General features: G+C 51.0%; 2 protein-coding genes across 3 annotated transcripts in view; one reads left to right on the forward strand and one right to left on the reverse strand.

Annotated features, from left to right (window-relative positions):
• The first annotated feature begins 721 nt into the window (after positions 1 to 721).
• Positions 722 to 9,228, forward strand: LOC144931725 (uncharacterized). Its single transcript, XM_078855944.1, has 3 exons — positions 722 to 947; positions 2,421 to 2,654; positions 4,882 to 9,228. Exons 2-3 carry the CDS (start codon positions 2,469 to 2,471, stop codon positions 5,479 to 5,481), a joined length of 786 nt encoding a protein of 261 aa, XP_078712070.1. The 5' UTR covers positions 722 to 947; positions 2,421 to 2,468; the 3' UTR covers positions 5,482 to 9,228.
• Positions 9,229 to 10,289: 1,061 nt separating this feature from the next.
• Positions 10,290 to 17,926, reverse strand: part of LOC144931726 (uncharacterized) — a 63,572-nt gene continuing 55,935 nt past the window's right edge. For both annotated transcript variants that reach the window (XM_078855946.1, XM_078855945.1), the window contains one exon: positions 10,290 to 16,651. In XM_078855946.1, coding sequence (XP_078712072.1) covers positions 16,540 to 16,651 — 112 coding nt within the window. In that variant the 3' untranslated portion in view covers positions 10,290 to 16,539. The remainder of the gene's footprint in view (positions 16,652 to 17,926) is intronic.

Here is a 17,926-nt window from a genome sequence, read left to right on the forward strand (position 1 = left end):
TGATGATAATCACAATGAATCAACAAAATCTTACCACCAACAATTATACTACATTGGTAGTCATGTCCTCCAAGAGTTTACTCAGATATTATAATATATATTCTCGTACATATCATGGCATATCTTTGTGTTCATTCACGCCATGCATATACGCACAGATTCTTATTTGGATTATTGTTATGGTGTCATTTGATTTGTAATTTGGATTCGTTCTGATATTTCGTGATTTTTTTATTTTCTAAGTTTTCTTCATTATTTGTTAGACATTCTATTGCAATGTCGTGGATCTGACAACTCAAACATTTTCGCTGCACCCGCTATAACATCAGCTGAGCTGTGTATGTAACCAATAAACTTTGATTGATTGATTGATGGAGCGTGTCTTATGTCGTACGTAGTATGGATGCACACGGATAGACAACCCGTTCGTCAATCTACTGCTGGATGAACGCCTCCCCACACGGCAAGGAGGTTCGTTTCTCTACGCCGGTCAGTGCGTCTTGGTGTCAAGGTAACAGGCAAAGTCGAGGCAGCATACATAAGTGCAGTACAACAACGGGTTGTTCTGCACTGCCGCCCGTGGTCTTGGGCTCACTGTGCGACCCACATAATACGTATCGACCGTGGGATATGATGCATCGTATATATTCCACGTCAAACATATATGTGACACGTCAATGTGTATTATTTATTATTCAAGAGGGAGGGTGTCGGCAGGGTGTTGAGATACCGGTGAGCCGGCTCGCTTCGCATGAATATTCATCAGCCGCCGGGGAGCCGTGTGATGCGTGCACCCTGTATATAAGGGCCGTGTGATGCCTCCAGTCTGTGCCAAAGTCCCCACCACCACCAGCAGCATGAGCTTCTCTTGAAACGAAGAGGAAAGAAAGAACCAACACGCCGGGGCTCTCTCTCTCTCGTCCGTTATTCTCGACAGACCCAGCCAGGTACGTGGAACGCAAAGGGCTTCGTTTCTTACTCGGTATGTTTTCGGAAACGCTGCAAAGTCTGCCTTAAAGGGGGGGGGGGGGGTAGTAGGGGTTATCACTCGAGAACAAGGTACACCTACCTATGCGTAATCATCTTGGGGCGCCACGGTGGCGAGATGTTAACTACCTCGCCTGGTATACAGGAGGTCGTGGGTTCGACCCTGACGCCTGCTGCTGTATATTTGGAGTTTGCGTGTCTCTCTATCTCATCATCATCACGGTGGCGAGATGTTAACTACCTCGCCTGGTATATAGGAGGTCGTGGGTTCGACCCTGGCGCCTGCTGTATATTTGGGGTCTGCGTGTCTCTCTCCGTGTGGTCGCGTGGATTTTTCTCCGGGTCCTCCGGTTTTTTGCCCTCCGCATTTAGAATTAACATCACGCGTTTAGAGGATTTGGGCTGCGATAAATGTCCACGTGATGATAAGCCGCTTCGTTGAGCTATCATTCATTGAACCAATCATAACCTGGCACTAAAGTCCATAGCAATGAGTGAGACTGACAAGAAATGAGATCACTCGGGACAGCTGGCCATTTAATCATCAGCTGGGGGTTATGTTGGCCAGGGGAGAGCGAGAGAGATTGAGAGGAGTTCTGAATGCGGAGTGCTGAAGCGCGGTGTGTTACCTGGCCCGGGGACGTTACCTGTTCGTCAGATGAACCCTTGTCACGTGTTCACCGGGGAAGACAAGTCCCTCTTACTTTTCAAGCAAATCATTTTGAATTGTTCATGGCGTAAGTCCGTTTTTCCGCACGATTACACATACCTCGACTCTATTTGTTTGCGAGGGAGTTGTTATCTCCATCGCATCGCACGCAGGAGCACGTGGGATCTGTTCCGGACCCTGACGATGCCTGTTGTATATTTGAAGTCCGCCTATTCTCTCTCTCTCTCGTGGTGGTCGCGTTGAGTTTTCTCCGGGTCTTCCGTTTTTGCGCTCCGAATTTAGAAACAGCACGCGTTCAGATGATTTGGCTGCGACTATAAATGTCCACTTATGATGATCATAATGATGATGATGATGAAAGCAACTTCTATGAGCTGTCATGAGTGGCCAGGTCACCTCTAAATAATAGCTAAGAGCTCAGTGCGCTTTACCTGACCAAATAAAACAGTGACATTCAGAATTACTCCAAATCAAGTTTACATTCAGAATGTTGTCGTTATCGGATTCTGAGCGCAATGCCAACTTGCCGAGCATCGATGCAGCATCGTAATCATATTTCGCAAGATATGATTAAAGTAAACGTATCGTCATCACCACCACCGCTTCCCGAAGAAGCTCCCAAGCATGCGGAGCGAAACGTCGGACCTAATACCGAACAGCACGCCGGTGCAACCCGAAGTCACACGGGCAGAGCCAGGTTGTGGCGCGGTCATCATGCAGCGTTTAACTCGCCCACGTGAATTCGCCGCTGCGTGGGGTCCAGGCCGCGCATACAGCAGACCCTGTGCGTGCCAGCTCGCAGCCGACGACGATGCTGACGATGATCCTGCTGCCGATGATGGCGATGGTGATGCCGGTGCCACTCCACGCCACGACGTCGCCCGCTTGCTCGCCGAGTGCGATACGGGGCGTCGCACTCGGCCACCGCAGCTGCCGTGTCAGCTGCCACGACTCCCTCGGTCGGGCTGCGAGACGAGCGGAGCCGTTGGCGGTGCTGGTGAGAGAAACACCGCGACTCGGCGCCGCGTTTGCGTGCGATGAGCGTCGTGGGGGGGGGGGGGGGGGGGGAGCGGTGTTGCGCAGTGCGCTGCTAAGCCACGGCACTACCCCGAGTTAGATTTCCCGCTCACGGCTGACGCCGGTGACGATGATTTGAGCCCGGTGCTGGGCCCTACTCGAGTTCGACTCAGCCTCAAATGAGTACCCGGTGCGATTGTGTAAACATCGGCATTTGGGAGACAAAGGCGGTCGGGCGTGGTGCTGGCCACCCACCCCCCTCGTGTGCCGGTGGTCGGCCTTCATAGGTGGTCATGGCTGACAGCACTTGCCCCGACAGTCCGTTAAAGGCTATACGGGGGATCTTTGTCTTTGATGAGTATTAGCAGCAGCGATGGGCAAAAAACAAAACAAAAAATCAACATTCGTGAATCACACTGGCAGGCCCATCTTCATAGTGCTACGGACCGTTGCCTGAAACGTCACTCGTTATATATTGTTCCTTTTAAGGGTCACAGTGTTATTGAGGAATGCGTTGACGTTTTTGTTTTTCGCTCGTGAGCCACAGCCAACGCAGCAGCAGCATCACTAAATAATTAATCCATTTCCGAGGTGATGAGGTGGACGAGGAGCGAGGCGGTGGTGCAGGCAGGCGGTCAGCGTGCTGCACTGCGGTTCTGTGGTTCTCGCACACTCCGGTTACAATCCTGGCCGTGGAGGGCGGCGTGGGATGATCGTCATCCAGCAGTGGATCGGTAGAAAAGGGATGGAAATAATGATGATGATTATTATTATTATTCATTTTTACCTACGTGACTTTACCGAAAAAACCTAACAGTATGAATCCTTGCAGTCACGAAAACTTCAAATCTATAATGTAGTTATATAATTGATTTTAAGCTTTCGTGACTGCAGGAATCCACACTCTTTGGTTCTTTCGGTAAAGTCACGTAGGTATAAAAGAAATTATATCACGACGTTTCGGGCGCAACACAAGCGTCCGTCATCACCCCCCCCCCCCGTCTCTTTCCGATATAGCTTCTTGTTGCAGCAGCCCCCTTTGCCCACTTCAGAAATTGTTTCTTGTCGTGGTTGTCCCACCTGATGACGGACGCTTGTGTTGCGCCAGAAACGTCGTGATTTAATTTAATTTATTTTCTACCTACGTGACTTTACCGAAAGAACCAAAGAGTATGGATCTCTACAGTCACGAAAACTTCAAATCAAGATTGATGACAGGTATTATTTTGGGTTCACGATGGCAGTTTCCGAGCACTGAACTGGCAGTGTTTGGATCGTGTTTGGATCATGGGTTCGAAATGCGCATTTCAGCCACCCGCGATTAAACCGAGTTAGTTGGCATGGCTGTGTCTTAGAAGTACAGTACAACGATCGACTCCGCTACACTGCTCTCTGCCATCCGCCCAGTTGCATCCCAGCCCCGTGACACCCTCTCTGTTTGTGCAGCGCTGGTCGCGCCCAACCAGACGTTAGCCAGGATGAAACCCCTGCTTAGCTTGATCGAGATATGACGGGGACTCGAGCGCATTCCCGGACGACCTCGCTCATCGGCTCGGGACGTTCGCAGCGGCGGCGTCGCAGCTTTTATGGCTTTATTTTGGTGATTTTTTAAAAAGTTTTTCGGTTTGGCCATGTTTGTTTGTTGTAGTACAGAGTTAGACTGATGGCCTTAATCTAATTGTCTTGTGGTTGTTGTTGTTGTTTGACTTGCATCCCACTGGGATTTTTGCACACAGTGTTGGTGTACGGTGCCTTTTCTGCAATATTTTGCTGTCTTTTCTTGGATTTTCAGTTTGCACTTAGTCACTTTAAGATGTTTTCTTGTTCATGTTTTTGTTTTTTTGTTTGTTGCGGTTGCACCCGATTGAAGAGCCGAATGGCTCACAGGGCTATACCTAATAAATGAAACTTGAAACTTGAGCGCTGAGCTTGCGCCGTTCACAACGTAGGGTTCGAAACGTAGATTTCATCCCCCCCCCCATCCCTCCACGATGAGTCCAGATTCGATTCTATTCGAGCGCATCGAGCCGATGGCGGGTTCAGCCGCCGGCGAATGCGGACAGACACACACACACACAACCCCCCCCGCCTCCATCGAATTCAATTCCCACTGAAATCTCCGCGACATGCGAGTCCGAATCGCGTGCTTACCGAACGCTGCACGGGGGGGGGGGGGGGTGCTCTCTCTTCGGCGTTCCGTTAAACAGATCTGCTCCATCGAGTGCCGGGATGAGGAACGGGGAGTGGTGCCGGCCGACGCGGACGCCACGGGGACACCGAGGGACGCCGACTCGGCACCCGGGACGGAACGAGGGTGGTGCGGCCTCTGCCTGCCACTGGCGCAGAGCGCTGTGCGCGGGGCGCACGGCTTCTCCCAGGAGCAGGACGAGGCTGAGGAGGAGGAGGAGGCTGAGGAAGAGGAGGAGGCTGAGGCCCCACGCGACATCGGCGCTTCCGTCTTCGGAGACGCGAAGGCGACCGCCGTGGGAAGTTCGCTCCGGGACGCCAGGCTCTGGGAGCCGGGCGCGGACGGACTCCGGCCCAAGCGCTACGGCGGGTTCATGGAGCGGATGAGGGGAAGGCAGCTGCTGGTGCCGCAAGGCGAATCGTCGCCTGGCCAGTGGCAGCAGCGGCACGGCCTGCACAAGCGCTACGGCGGGTTCATGAGGAGGGTCGGTCGGCCGTGGCCGGAGGCCGAGCTCAAGAAGAACGAGGGCTTCATGCGCCGACTCTTCGGCGTGTCCATCCGTTCGGATGACGGACAGTCGAGGGATTATGGGGGGGCCGCTGTAGCCGTGACCCCCTAAGTGTTCAAGCCGCATGACATTCCCCCCGCCCCCCCATCCCTTGCATCGCACCTGCTAATCAGCGGTTCCCGTTTATTCCTCTCCGCATTCTGCTTTATGAGGTTCTAAATGCAACCCCCCCCCCTGCCCCCGCCTACCATCAACTGCTTCTTGTGTTTGGCCGAGTGCGCAACGAATCGCTCTCGAAACCGCGCAACTTAATACGCCTTTGCAACTGCTTTGTCCACGTCCGAGCGAGCAGCTGCGCCACGGGCAAATTGAAACGGGGCATTCGGGATCTGCAAAAATTGCCGTTCGTGGTTCGCGGACGCGCAAGCGCGTGATGCAGAGCACGTCAATCGGCGCTTGCGATTTAGAGTCGGTAGCAAGCAACCGGTTGCGCAACTGCACCGCAGAGACGGTCCGCGCGGAAGCCGATTCGGTTTGCAAGCGACGAAGTTGCTGCAACTTGATGGCTCGGGTTCGGACGCGGCTCAAGAGAGTCACGACGCGCACTCTCGACGAGCGCGTAGCCCGAACGAGGAGGGCAACTGATCCAGGGCGATCCATCCATAGACACCCCGCCCCATTTCTAATATCGTGCGAATGTGATGGTCCCATACATGAGATCAGGGGTGGGGAACCTTTTTTCTGCCAAGGGCCATTTGGATATTTATAACATCATTCGCGGGCAATACAAAATGATCAACTAAAAAATTAGCCCGTTTATATTTGGTCAAACATTTAATTAACTCACCCCCTAATGCGATGGCTGGGACTTCTTCTCTTTGGCGAGGCGTGTGATGTTAGCTGGTATTGATGATGTTGCTACTCGCAACTGCTTTTGCAGGTTTGCTCCTAGATTTATTGAATTTCGAGTCCCGCCTGCGGTTGCCTTGGCAGGGCCAGACCAAATGATTTTGCGGGCTTTATACGGCCCGCGGGCCGGACGTTCCCCACCCCTGCTTTAGACGGATATCGGTTTTTTTTTAACGATGGAATACCGCGAATGTATTTGAGACTGGCGATGGGACACATCTACAGGGGCTGTGAAATGACAACGTAGTTTTCCTCCCCGTAATCTCGCTCTGTGAATGTCAGCGGGCTGGTCTATGAACGAATCACCCTTGGCATAGGCTGGGCTCAAAGTCGTGAAACGCACGAGCTTGTTGAGAAGGCGTGCTTAAAAGCCGAGTCACTCTAATCGGTTCATCACGCAAGCTTTCGCGACCAATATCATCCGGAGAGATTTGTTTGGATTAGATCGCGTAAATGTCTAAATGTGTCGTTAAACCCGCCGCCACCCGACACAGACAGTCAGGGTTGTCACGTAAACAGAACGTGGCCAATTCGTCACTAGTACAGCACACCGGTGTGTTGGAGAGCCAAGCCACGACAATTACAAAACGTCGTACACAGATTGTAAATGTTGTGGCTGTGTCGGGTGGTGGCGGGTTTTAACGACAAATTTATATTTTGATTTAAAGCTTTCGTGACTGCAGGGATTCATCTTCTTGGTTCTTTCGGTAAAGTCACGTAGAATGGAAATAATCAAATAATAAAAATACAACATAATAAAATAATTATCACGACGTTTCGGCCACAACGCAAGCAGCCGTCCTCATGTGAAGAATAGGTATGTCGAGAAGACAGAGACAGAGTCTGTCTTCTTGACTTTACCGAAAGAACCTAGAAGACACATTTATATATTTACGCGATCTAACCCAACCCCCCACCCCCTCTATTACGCACTCTAATCAGTGTCCAATACGCGTGTCGTACGTTATGCATGTTGAACTTCTTTCGCGCCGTACGTAGCCAACCGTGCTAATCGGAGGTGCTGTTGTCCGGGCACAGAAGTAAGAGACTCAGCAAACCACCTTGACGTCAGCGTGCGCCTTCACCTTCCCATCGCCCCGCAACTTTTGGAGAGGTTTTTTTTTTTTTTAGCGGTGGTGCGTGTCTCTGATCCGGGGCGGTTGTACGCGAGGCTTCGTGCACAAGGTGGAGATTCGTGAAGTATTCCTGAACCTCCCCTTAGACTGCGTGGTGGTCGAGAGATGGCAGTAGAGCTAATGGATTCGTGAAACCATCTGTGCGAATCTATATGTCCGCCCCCCCCCCCCCACCATCGTGCATAGGCGCTTCGATTTTCTTTAGGTAAACTCCAGTTTCATCCCAGATACAAAAAGTCATATTGATAAAACATTAACAAAAAACTAAACATTGGCCTCACTTAAATCTAGCACCCTCCTGTAAATTGCGATACACTCGGCGTTGCTGGATACACGTTGCTGGATACACGTTACTGATCATTTTTATTTATGGATTTCTCCAGACTCTCGATCTCAATCAGCTCGCGAGCGAAGGGTTTTGGTTGCTACCACCTGGGGTGGCAAATGCGGCAAGCATCCACCATGATCAGCAGTGGCGGCCTAAGCTAGTGCGGGGCCTGTAGCATGATGTTATAAAGGGGCCCGAAATAAAAAACACACACACACAAATATTAAAACACAAATGTTTAACTTGCGTAGTAAAGTAATTGTTTTTTTTCACTTGCTATACACAGACTGATAATACGACAAATCGCTAACCTTAAACACACAGTCGTTCATAAAAGTTGAAGGCAGTATTGTACTATAGTAATAGAGCAAGTGCACAATCACTGAACCGGAGTTGATCGCTTGAAAGCATTTAGCGCGGGGTCCTTGAAAGTGCGGGGCCCGTAGCTACTACCTATGTAGCTACTTTTGCTACTAGGATAATCCGCACTGATGGTCAGTACCCACCACCACGAACAGCTGGCAATGCAGGTGTGCACACATATATAATATATACACAGCAGTCTGTTACATAGACATGCGTAACATTCATTTTCACATTGCATGGATATTGCCGGTCACGTTGTTTTGCTTTTCCATTTCGAGGTTCCCCATGAAACAAACTTCGGTGCATCTGTAGGACCCATTTTTTTCGCCAGTGTCAAACAAATATTTTTCCACTGGCAAAAAAATAAATGGCCCAACAAATTCAACAGCTTAACCCGAGCTGTTCATGCTTTGGAGTTTGCACCGTCCCTGTACCGTTCGCTCCATAGCCCCGCTGAGACAAAGCCATGGAAATAGGCGGTCTCTGTTGTATGACAATCAGTTTCAAGGCCAATGCGTGTTTGTTTGCTAGTTTAAATACTTCGTCTGTGCGATTCACGCAGACTCGATGCCCTTCAATGGGCGTCTAGTTAGCGTTTGAACGTCTTAACACCTCCCCGGTATTCATTGCCGGAAAGGGCGAAGCCTTTAATTGTATTATACTCCAGTAACCGCCCTCTAACAATACCTTTCTCGTAATAAGCTACCGGGGTGAGGCTTGCCATCATCCACATTTGTTATCTAGAGTTACAATGCCTCGAAAAGAAAAGGAAAGCATGTGCCCAGCCGGTGTGCTACCGATAAACCACTGGACAGGCGGATGTCCGCACGCAAGCAGCAATAGATTAAACCCGAGACAAAACCTCGCCACAATGTTACCTGCGGATGAAAAGTTCCCGATTCTAAGATCCGTAATGACCCGTGCCACCCCACGCATCCCAGAAAAGGGACATCGACCCTTTCGGGGCGATCGCGAGCCCAGATGCGGCTTCGTCTCTCGCTCGCTCTTTGCACCTGCCGACGAATCGCGAGCCCGACGTTCCAGGTTCATCCTTTCCCGCGTGTTCGATTGTGCTGCGCTAATAAAAAAAAAACCAGTGACCAAGCCGACTCGCGTGGCTGCCACGCCTTGGAACACGAGAGGATGTGAACTTGGGTCGGTTTGTCCGTGACTGTTGACAAGTTCTCTTTGTGGAAAGGCACGGGGCGAGTTGGAGACACGTTCCTACAATCGCTGCTGCACTTCTCGCATGCATACACAACTTGAAAACGCGTTCATTCATTCAAACGCAGAGATCGGATTCTGTTTCGCACAAGTGCACATTTATAATCCATGAGATAGTTTTGGGTTAGATCGCGTAAATGAGTCGCTAAAACCCGCCACCACCCGACACAGCCAACTAGTAAGGGTCGTCACGTAAACAGAACGTGCCAATTTGTACATTTAGTCATTTGTATTTGCTCACTTTCATCTCAAAGACGAACAAGGAGGATTCAACGAGATGGCTTGACAATGCTAAATATTCACCATGTTGGTGACCGATGACGGGCTGACACAATGAAGGTTGCCGGGATCTCCATGCCACCTTGTTACGCGATCATAACAACTCCACCTTGCGACGCACCGCACCGAATTCGCTCATTCTGCAAGAGAGAGAACGACTCGGGGGGGGGGGGGTGGGAACCACAAATCAAGCGGAGACATCCACGCGGTGAGCCGGTGTCAAATTCACCCCTCCCCCTCCAAGCTCTGCGGTCCTTTATTACATTCAAGGTGGTATACCGCCCAATTCAATGTCCATACATGTTGGGAGAGGTCGACATTGTTGCTGTACCGCCTTCTCCTGGTAAGACAGAGGTATGGCACCTCATCGACTCCCACGGTAATGGATGTTTCACAAATTTTGTACGATCCACCAAAGCCGCCTCCAGTGCGAGATCAAGCGTGCGCCTCCAGGCTTACCCAGCTGCACGTTGAACTTCTTTCGCACCGTACGTAGCCGACCGTGCTAAGCGGAGGTGCGGGATAAGGACGACAAACTAAACACACGCAAAAAGCAGTTCTAAAGTAATGGGGTTTTCAATTTAGATTTGACAGTGCCGTAGCTCCAGTGGCTTCCGAATGACGTAAGGAAGAGCGAACAATTGTTGACGCAGCAAAATACACACACAGAACCAGTGGATAATCGAAGCATTTGCCTTTATTTGGATTAAGCGGGCAGGTTTACACAGTAAATTCAGACGTCGGACATACAATAATGAACGAATAAACAGTCAAAACGGAGCAAAGCCGTCCACAGACAGGGGGCCATTCGACACACGCTGACCACGTTCCATACCACCAGCCACACAATAAAAGGCCACCCGTCAATGTCTGCATCCAGAGCGCGCCGTTCACAAACACAGGGGTCCATTCACAAAGTGCCGTCCGTTTTTTGTCCTCGCGTCAAACTTGTGTATGTACAAAAAAAAAAGTATTACAGTAGAAAACGTCAGTGTAGAGATTTACAAAGAGGCGCATAGAGTAATGAGCGCGCAGATCACAATCCAAGCGACATATTTTTTTCGTATATTTTTTTTCGTAGTATTATTATAGAAACTATTTTCGGCTTCACTTTGTTGGACTTGCATTCACAGTGTTAACCATACACGAAAGGAGTCAATTATAGAAGACAAGACTTTAATCCCACATTCGATTGGGGGGGGGTGTGTGTGTAGGGGGGGGGAGGCTACATTCAGATACAACATTCTCTCCATCCAATAAATTCTTGCGCAATCTCACACTTCAACCCCTCCACGCAAAAAAAAAGATAGGTACGTTCCACGCTGCTCTGCGTGCATCGTCGCTTCCCACCGGGTGTGGGCGAGGGAGCACGATGCCACGATTTAAATAATTTGCGGAGAGGAGGCGGTGGGTGGCGAACGCAGTGGCAACCCGGCCTTGTAGAAATGAACTGAAGAGAGCATGGGATGATGTTGGCGCAAGGCTTATCGGTCGAGCGGGGTCACATAATGCACGCCAGTACCACTGGCTGGGCCACCCACCCACACCACCATGCCCGCCCCTCCATCACCGACGTATGAACACGGCCACGTTAGTTACAATCCACTTTCATGAAACAACGAACAAAAAACAACGTTACGAGATGGTATATCCACTGTTGAACAATTCCTTTTGCGGCAAAAAAAAAATTGTATCCGAAACTGAAATCGTTTTCAACTAAAGTTCTAATTTGTTTTATAACTTAACAAAAACGAAAAAGAAATTCCACCGTGTACAGTAAAAAATAGATCAGTAATACTGCCGTCCACCGAGACGTAATATGGTTTTTTTGCATGACACGTGGAAAAGGAATGCTAGCAGTGTTGTCGCAATAGCAGCATTTTGAGTTATTTTTTTTGGCTTCGAGACAGCTCACCCAGCACACGACCGGCAATCCAACAGCGCACGCGCCTGCGACCACGTGCCCCATACCCCCCCCCACACACAAAGCCAAAGATCCCCCGTATACCCTTAACGGGCCGTTTGGGCAAGTGCTGTTAGCGAGCACCTATGAAGGCCGGCACTGCACACGAGGGGGTGGGTGTGGCCAGCATCACCCCCGGCCGTCTTTGTCTCCCCAGTGGCGACGTTTACGCATCGCACCGGGTACTCATTTGAGGCCCAGGACCGGTTCCAGATAATCGTCACCGGTGTTGGCCGTGAGCGGGAATCGAACCCGGGTTCGTAGCGCAGCGCACTGACCGCTACACCACCGTTCCCCACTACACCGCCCACCCCCACGGGCACACACACACACACTCGTAAACACCACACGTCCTGCCAAGCATCGGAAAGTTAAATGCCAAGATACACGAGGGCAAAATTGTAAGGGGGGGGGGGGGGCTGGTGAGTGGGGGAAAGTCGCCGGCAGCATCGGCGACAGTGACGATACGAGCCACTGCGGCAAATGGGGATCAAAGTGGAATTGGACGGTCGGTCGGTCGGTCTACAGGGCGCACCGCCGTCGGCTATTCACGTTACCACCCTCCGTGATCGGATGACAGAATCCGTCATTGGTGATGGCCACCAGGAGAGAGCGCGGGGGGCGCGAGATCGTTTCGTCCGGATTCGAGACTTGAACGTGCCAGCGAGCAGCGCAGCTGTCGAGCCCAATTAAAACAAACATTTCTCGAAATATTAATTTCATTTATCGAATCGGTCTCAGCCGAGCACGCGAACCTCAGCGCAGTCTTGACCTCCGTCACTTGACCGGCAGACGCCATCTCAGTTGCCCACTTAGGAGTTGGCAGCAAAATTCAGCATTTCGTTAAGATTTTGGCAACGACTGATTACACCGCATGCTTTTGCTTTTCCTTAACACACAATCATAGAAACTGAAGCCACCGCCGTCGGAGGTGAATGAGAGCAATGCTCGCCCCGACTTCCATCGTGGCCCGAAATACCCATCAAAGACAAAGATCCCCCTCCTCCATGTAGCCTTAACAGACCGCTGGGGCAAGTGTTGTTGGCGAGCGCCTACGAAGGCTGGCACGGCACACGAGGGGGTGGTGGGTGGCCAACACCACGCTCGCCCGCCTTTGTCTCCCCACTGATGTTTACGCAATCACACCAGGTACTCATTTGAGGCCGAGTCGACCGAGGGGGAGGTCCCATGACCGGTTCACCAGGAATCGAACTCGGGTCACCGGGTTCATAGCGCAGCGTGCTGACCGCTAACGCCACCACTCCCTACAATTTGCCCGACTGCATCGTGGCCTAAAAACTCATCGCGCGCACACACACAAAACACACAAACTAGGCAAAACCTAAAGACACGGTGAACACAATGAGAACCCGCCCATACCACCACCGTCTGAAGTTGTCCTCGGGGTGGGTTCATACGGACGACTGAAAAAAAATACTAGAAAGTAAAAACAATGGTACTGGACTCGACTTTATATATATTGTTTACAAATCTATAGCTTATCCCGATCTAGCAATGAGAAAGAGAAACAAATGCGTATGAACTTCGAGCAGGTTTTGGCAATTTGGTCTTCGAAAGGTTGTGCTGGTGATGCACAGAAACACTAAGGCACATTCCCACCCCCCCGTGTGTGGGCTGGCAAAAAGGGGGGATCATCGCCACCCAACCCGGAGTGGCTCGCGCCCCCCTCTACGAGACACGCTCACGGTGCACGCAAAGACAAAGACCACCACCCGCCCCGGATGAGCCTTAACAGACTCTCGGGGGTGTAAGTGCTGTTAGGCGAGCACCCATGAAGGCCGGCACGGCACACGAGAGGGATGGGTGGCCAGCACCACGACACGCGCACACACACACACACCGCCCCGTCTATGTACATCCACAGTCAGGTTCTGTTACATAAGTGCTTAGTGTCGGACGCCACTTTCACTCCCGATAGCCGTACCGTTGCGTATCTAATAACGGTCAAGGGGTGGAAAGAAGTGGGGGAGGGAGAGGGGACAGGTCGCTCAAACGACAGCAGGGAGAACTTTTGAAACTGCGGTGGCTTGATGGTTTCGGACACCACTTTAAACACTTAAACGCGGTGCCTTTGTTCTCGGCAGTTCAGGACCCCACGCGTGGCCAATGCGGCATTGCAATCGGAGGTTGGGGTGGGGGCGGTGGGAAGACATCGTTGAATCTAGGCATCCAATGCCATGCACCTTTACATCAGCCAAACGCCCGGCTCCCTCCGCCTCGCACCATGCGGACCACACCGCTAGCCCATAGCAGAGACAGCGTCCCGAGACGACAAGTGCAGGCACATCGTTACACCAGTTATTACCCAAAACGTCGACGGTGGACACAGTTCTTGGCCTCTTCTCAAAAATGCTGCTTGAAGAAGACGTTCATCTTACGTATATATATTGTATCTATTAATACTATTCAATTACTATTCACCACTACGACTACTACTACCGTTGCTGCTGTTGCTAATACATCCTTACGCTTCAATACACACAAATGTGCAATTACTTTTATAAGAGCTGTGTTGACGAATCATGACACCCCGGATATATATATTTTTTTTTACGCCACTCCGTACAAACACACATTTTGGACACTGCCGCCGCAGCAAACGGAGAACGTGGCTTGCCAAACTGACTCAAACAAATGAATTCACAGCCTCGCATAAAAACCCCCTACATTCTTTACAGCCCATTGTGCAGCCCGGCTAAGCGATGCGCGGTCACACAAGTCTGTGCTCTTCCGTGGCAGATCCGAGTGTAGAAAAATCCTCTTTAAACCCCTGCCAAGCATTACAAAAGAGAACATCATCAACAGTTACGCGTGCGCACCAGCTTTAAACATTTACCATCACGGACCTGCTATTTTCACCCGCATTGACGAGCATCTTCCCATGGAAACGCACACGCACGCACACGGGGTCTTGTTACAGAAAGGGCGCCGGCTTGTTCTACAGTTTAAAGCATTTGTAGAATGCGTAGCCGTTGCGTTGTTATACAAGCCGATGGGCAGGGGAAGAGCGCCGTGTCCGAGCCTCAAATTATCGCCACCAACGACTACTCCAAAGACATTGCAGAGGGTCCCCGAGAGAAAGCTGCAGGTAATTGAAACGCGTTGACGGCGGTGGTAGAGAGAGAGAAAAATAACAATAACCATCACACGTTTTTGAGAAGTTGTTAGAAATGTTCCTTCGTGAACAAATGCTCGAAATGAGGTCTTGTTTTTTTGTTTTTAAGAGTCGTGGTTGTACATTTTCTTACAAAATGAGAGACCCATGGTTTTTTTTGGTCACAGGAAAGAAAAAGGCAAAAAGGATGAAATGTCTCTTGAACGTGCCCGGCGATCTACACAAAGCAGCCGACGGCTGGGCGCTGCCGCGTGGGCGAGAGGTCCCCGCTCGCCCCAACCTCAAGACGCCGACGTCAGGGATACGTTGCTCCAGGGAGAGAAAGGGGAGCAGCAGCAGCAGCACGGCTTGGTGGGGGGGGGGGGGGGCACGCTACCACCCATCCATCGTCACGATTACATTCATTCTGTATCACCGTTTTAACATTCCTGCTCTGTAAGAGGTCCTGGCATTGAAAAGACAATTACGGGCACGCGCTGCCAAACGAATGCGAGGAGCCGCGTTAAGCGCTTGTACAACGTTTGCATATTTTTCTTCTCTTCCTCGCCGACTTCCATCGACGCGACAGGCGGCCGGCGGCGGCAACGCGACGCGCTTCGCCGCACGTCGAAAACCACGGCGCCGAACGAAAACCGCGCACACGAACCCGAAGACAGACGAGTCCGGCGGAGTCGTCTCTCTTCCCGGAGAGCCCGCGGAAGCAGCCTACGAACAAAGCCAGCTGCAGCGACAAAAAAATTATAACCCCGTGCAAGTTGACCTTGCTTTGACTTCATGATATCCCTGCCGTCTCCAAAGGGCCAATTGGGCAAGCACAAAACAAGTGTGACCGATGTAAGTACCAAGCTCTTGCGCCAATGCGCGCCTGACGAACGTGTGATACAGGCTGCCCAGAAAATCGGATCGAGGTTTTGTCCGCGGCGCACTAAGGCTTCTGTACGGCAAGACACACGACGGTTCGTTACCGAGAGCCTCCGCTGGAGACGCAAGGAATGGGAAGAAAAATAATAATCCCCGCGCAATAAAAACTTGAGAAAGTTAGCAATTCTTCAAAAGCCCTACCGGGGGGGGGTTCCTGGATTCCACTCCGCTACGCGCCCTTCGAAGTTTGACGCAAGCGTACATTCAGGTGCCCAACAAGGGCGCGGGCTCGCGTATATTCTCTTGCACAGCGAAGACGTTGCAGGGTTGGCGCCAAGAGAAGAGGCAGCGGAGAATAACGTTTTCTCTCCTCGTAAAACTACCGGCATGGCAAACCCAACACGAGCCTCGGCCGCAGAGGCTCACAACGAAGATGGAGCGAGAGGGGAGGCGGGGGGAGCTGTAGGCTATCGTCCTCGGCAAACGGGGCCGAGAATTTCCGGTGGCGGTCGCGTGCCACGCTTTGGCAGCCACGTTGACCACATTCAAAGGAAATTTTTAAAAAGGGGCAAAAATTGACGTCGTGTACTTTTGCTGGAGGTTTTCGAGTGACAACTGTGTCGGGAGCGAGTCGCGTCGTTCCAGTACAAACCCTCCATCCGATTCCGTGAATTACAAAAAAAACAACCCAACCACAGCACGCGCACCCGAGCTCTACCGCAGAAAAGTGTCGCCAGCATTGTTTTTTTAAGTTTCATTCTCCCACCTCACCCCCTCAAGCGTCCCATAGTGCAAAAGGGTGGACGCAGACTAACGCGGTACGATCGCAATAATGCCGGGGCAAAAAACGAGAGTCTCGGTAAAACCTGCGACCGATCGAAACACACCGAACCGAACGCCTGGAGTATGTGATGGGGGTGGGTGTATGGTGGTTGGTAAAGTGTTGGAAGGAAGAGGCTTTCGGAGCTCAGTCATTGAACCGCTGGCAGGCTTTCTTCCAGCGACACGCGGTGCACCACATGTCCTTGTTCTCCATGCCGTACACCTTGCGGCACTTCTTGGCCTCCCCGCGGCTTTTCCTGAAATGAAAAAAGCGAGGGGGGAATCGGTCGGCGGCGGACTTGTGGCTGGCCGTCGGACCGAGACGGCCACCCGCGTCACGCGCTTTCCGGCGCGCTTCTGCGGCCGTCTGGAACGATCTTCCTGCCGATATTAGAAAGCCAACTGGAGCTATGCACTTTGAAATAATTTCGATGGAAAACTCATTTCTTCTAAAACTGCTTTTTGCGTTTGGTTTGGTGTCCTTCCTCCGCACCTCCGATTAGCACGCTTTGTTACATACGGTGCGAAAGAAGTTCTACATCGATACATACGTCAGAGCCAGACCCGAGCGGTAATTACCACAGCGACGTTAGCCGAAACATACAATTACATTGCAATTCGTTACAGGTGACAAATTGTGATTGAGCCCAGGTCTCAACAGAGCGTGTTAGAGCCTTGTGCTGCGAGATCGCAGTGCTCTCTCTACACCAGGGGTAAGGGAAATCTTTTCCTTACTCACCGAAGGCTGAATAAGGCCTTCACAGTTAACTCTCACAAATCGGGAAGTGACGTGGCTCAGCGGTAGATCGCGTTCACCGCTTGTCGCAGAGCTCCGCGATTCAAATCCAATCGGCCACCCCGATTAATACTGCGGGCGCAATAAATAATAATACTACGCGCCGTGTGACTCGGCGGACATTCATGATCCCACCGACGCAAAAAAAAAGAGTGGGCCGTTGTGTACCAGCGTCATGGTCCAAATTTGCCAAAATTAAAAACTACCTCTTCTTGGTTCTTTCGGTAAAGTCACATAGAAGGGAAATAATAAAATAATAACAATAAAACATTATAAAATTCTCACGACGTTTCGGCCACAACACAAGCAGCAGTCCTCAGGTGAAGACAGAGCTGTCTGAAAGACAGCGCTCCAATGCGGAGCGCTGTCCAATGCGAAGCACTGTCTTTCCAACAGCTCTGTTTCTTCACCTGAGGACGGCTGCTTGCGTTGTGGCCGAAACGTCGTGAGAATTTGATTTTATTATGTTTGATTTTTATTATTTTATTATTTCCCTTCTACGTGACTTTACCGAAAGAACCAAGAAGATGATTCCCTGCAGTCACGAACGCTTTAAATCGAAATAAAAACTACCTGCCAATATCCTCAATTGGGATTCCACACGGCAAGCAACATTGTCCCCCTGCTGCGAATCCACTGCAAGCTTCGAGTGCGAAACACAACACCTGTGCCATCGCCATACGATTGGTGCGAATGGCATCCTTTCGAAAAGCTTGCACCTACCAGGATGGTCAAC

The sequence above is a fragment of the Lampetra fluviatilis genome, chromosome 4 (genome assembly GCF_964198595.1).
Source record: "Lampetra fluviatilis chromosome 4, kcLamFluv1.1, whole genome shotgun sequence".
Taxonomy (NCBI): domain Eukaryota; kingdom Metazoa; phylum Chordata; class Hyperoartia; order Petromyzontiformes; family Petromyzontidae; genus Lampetra; species Lampetra fluviatilis.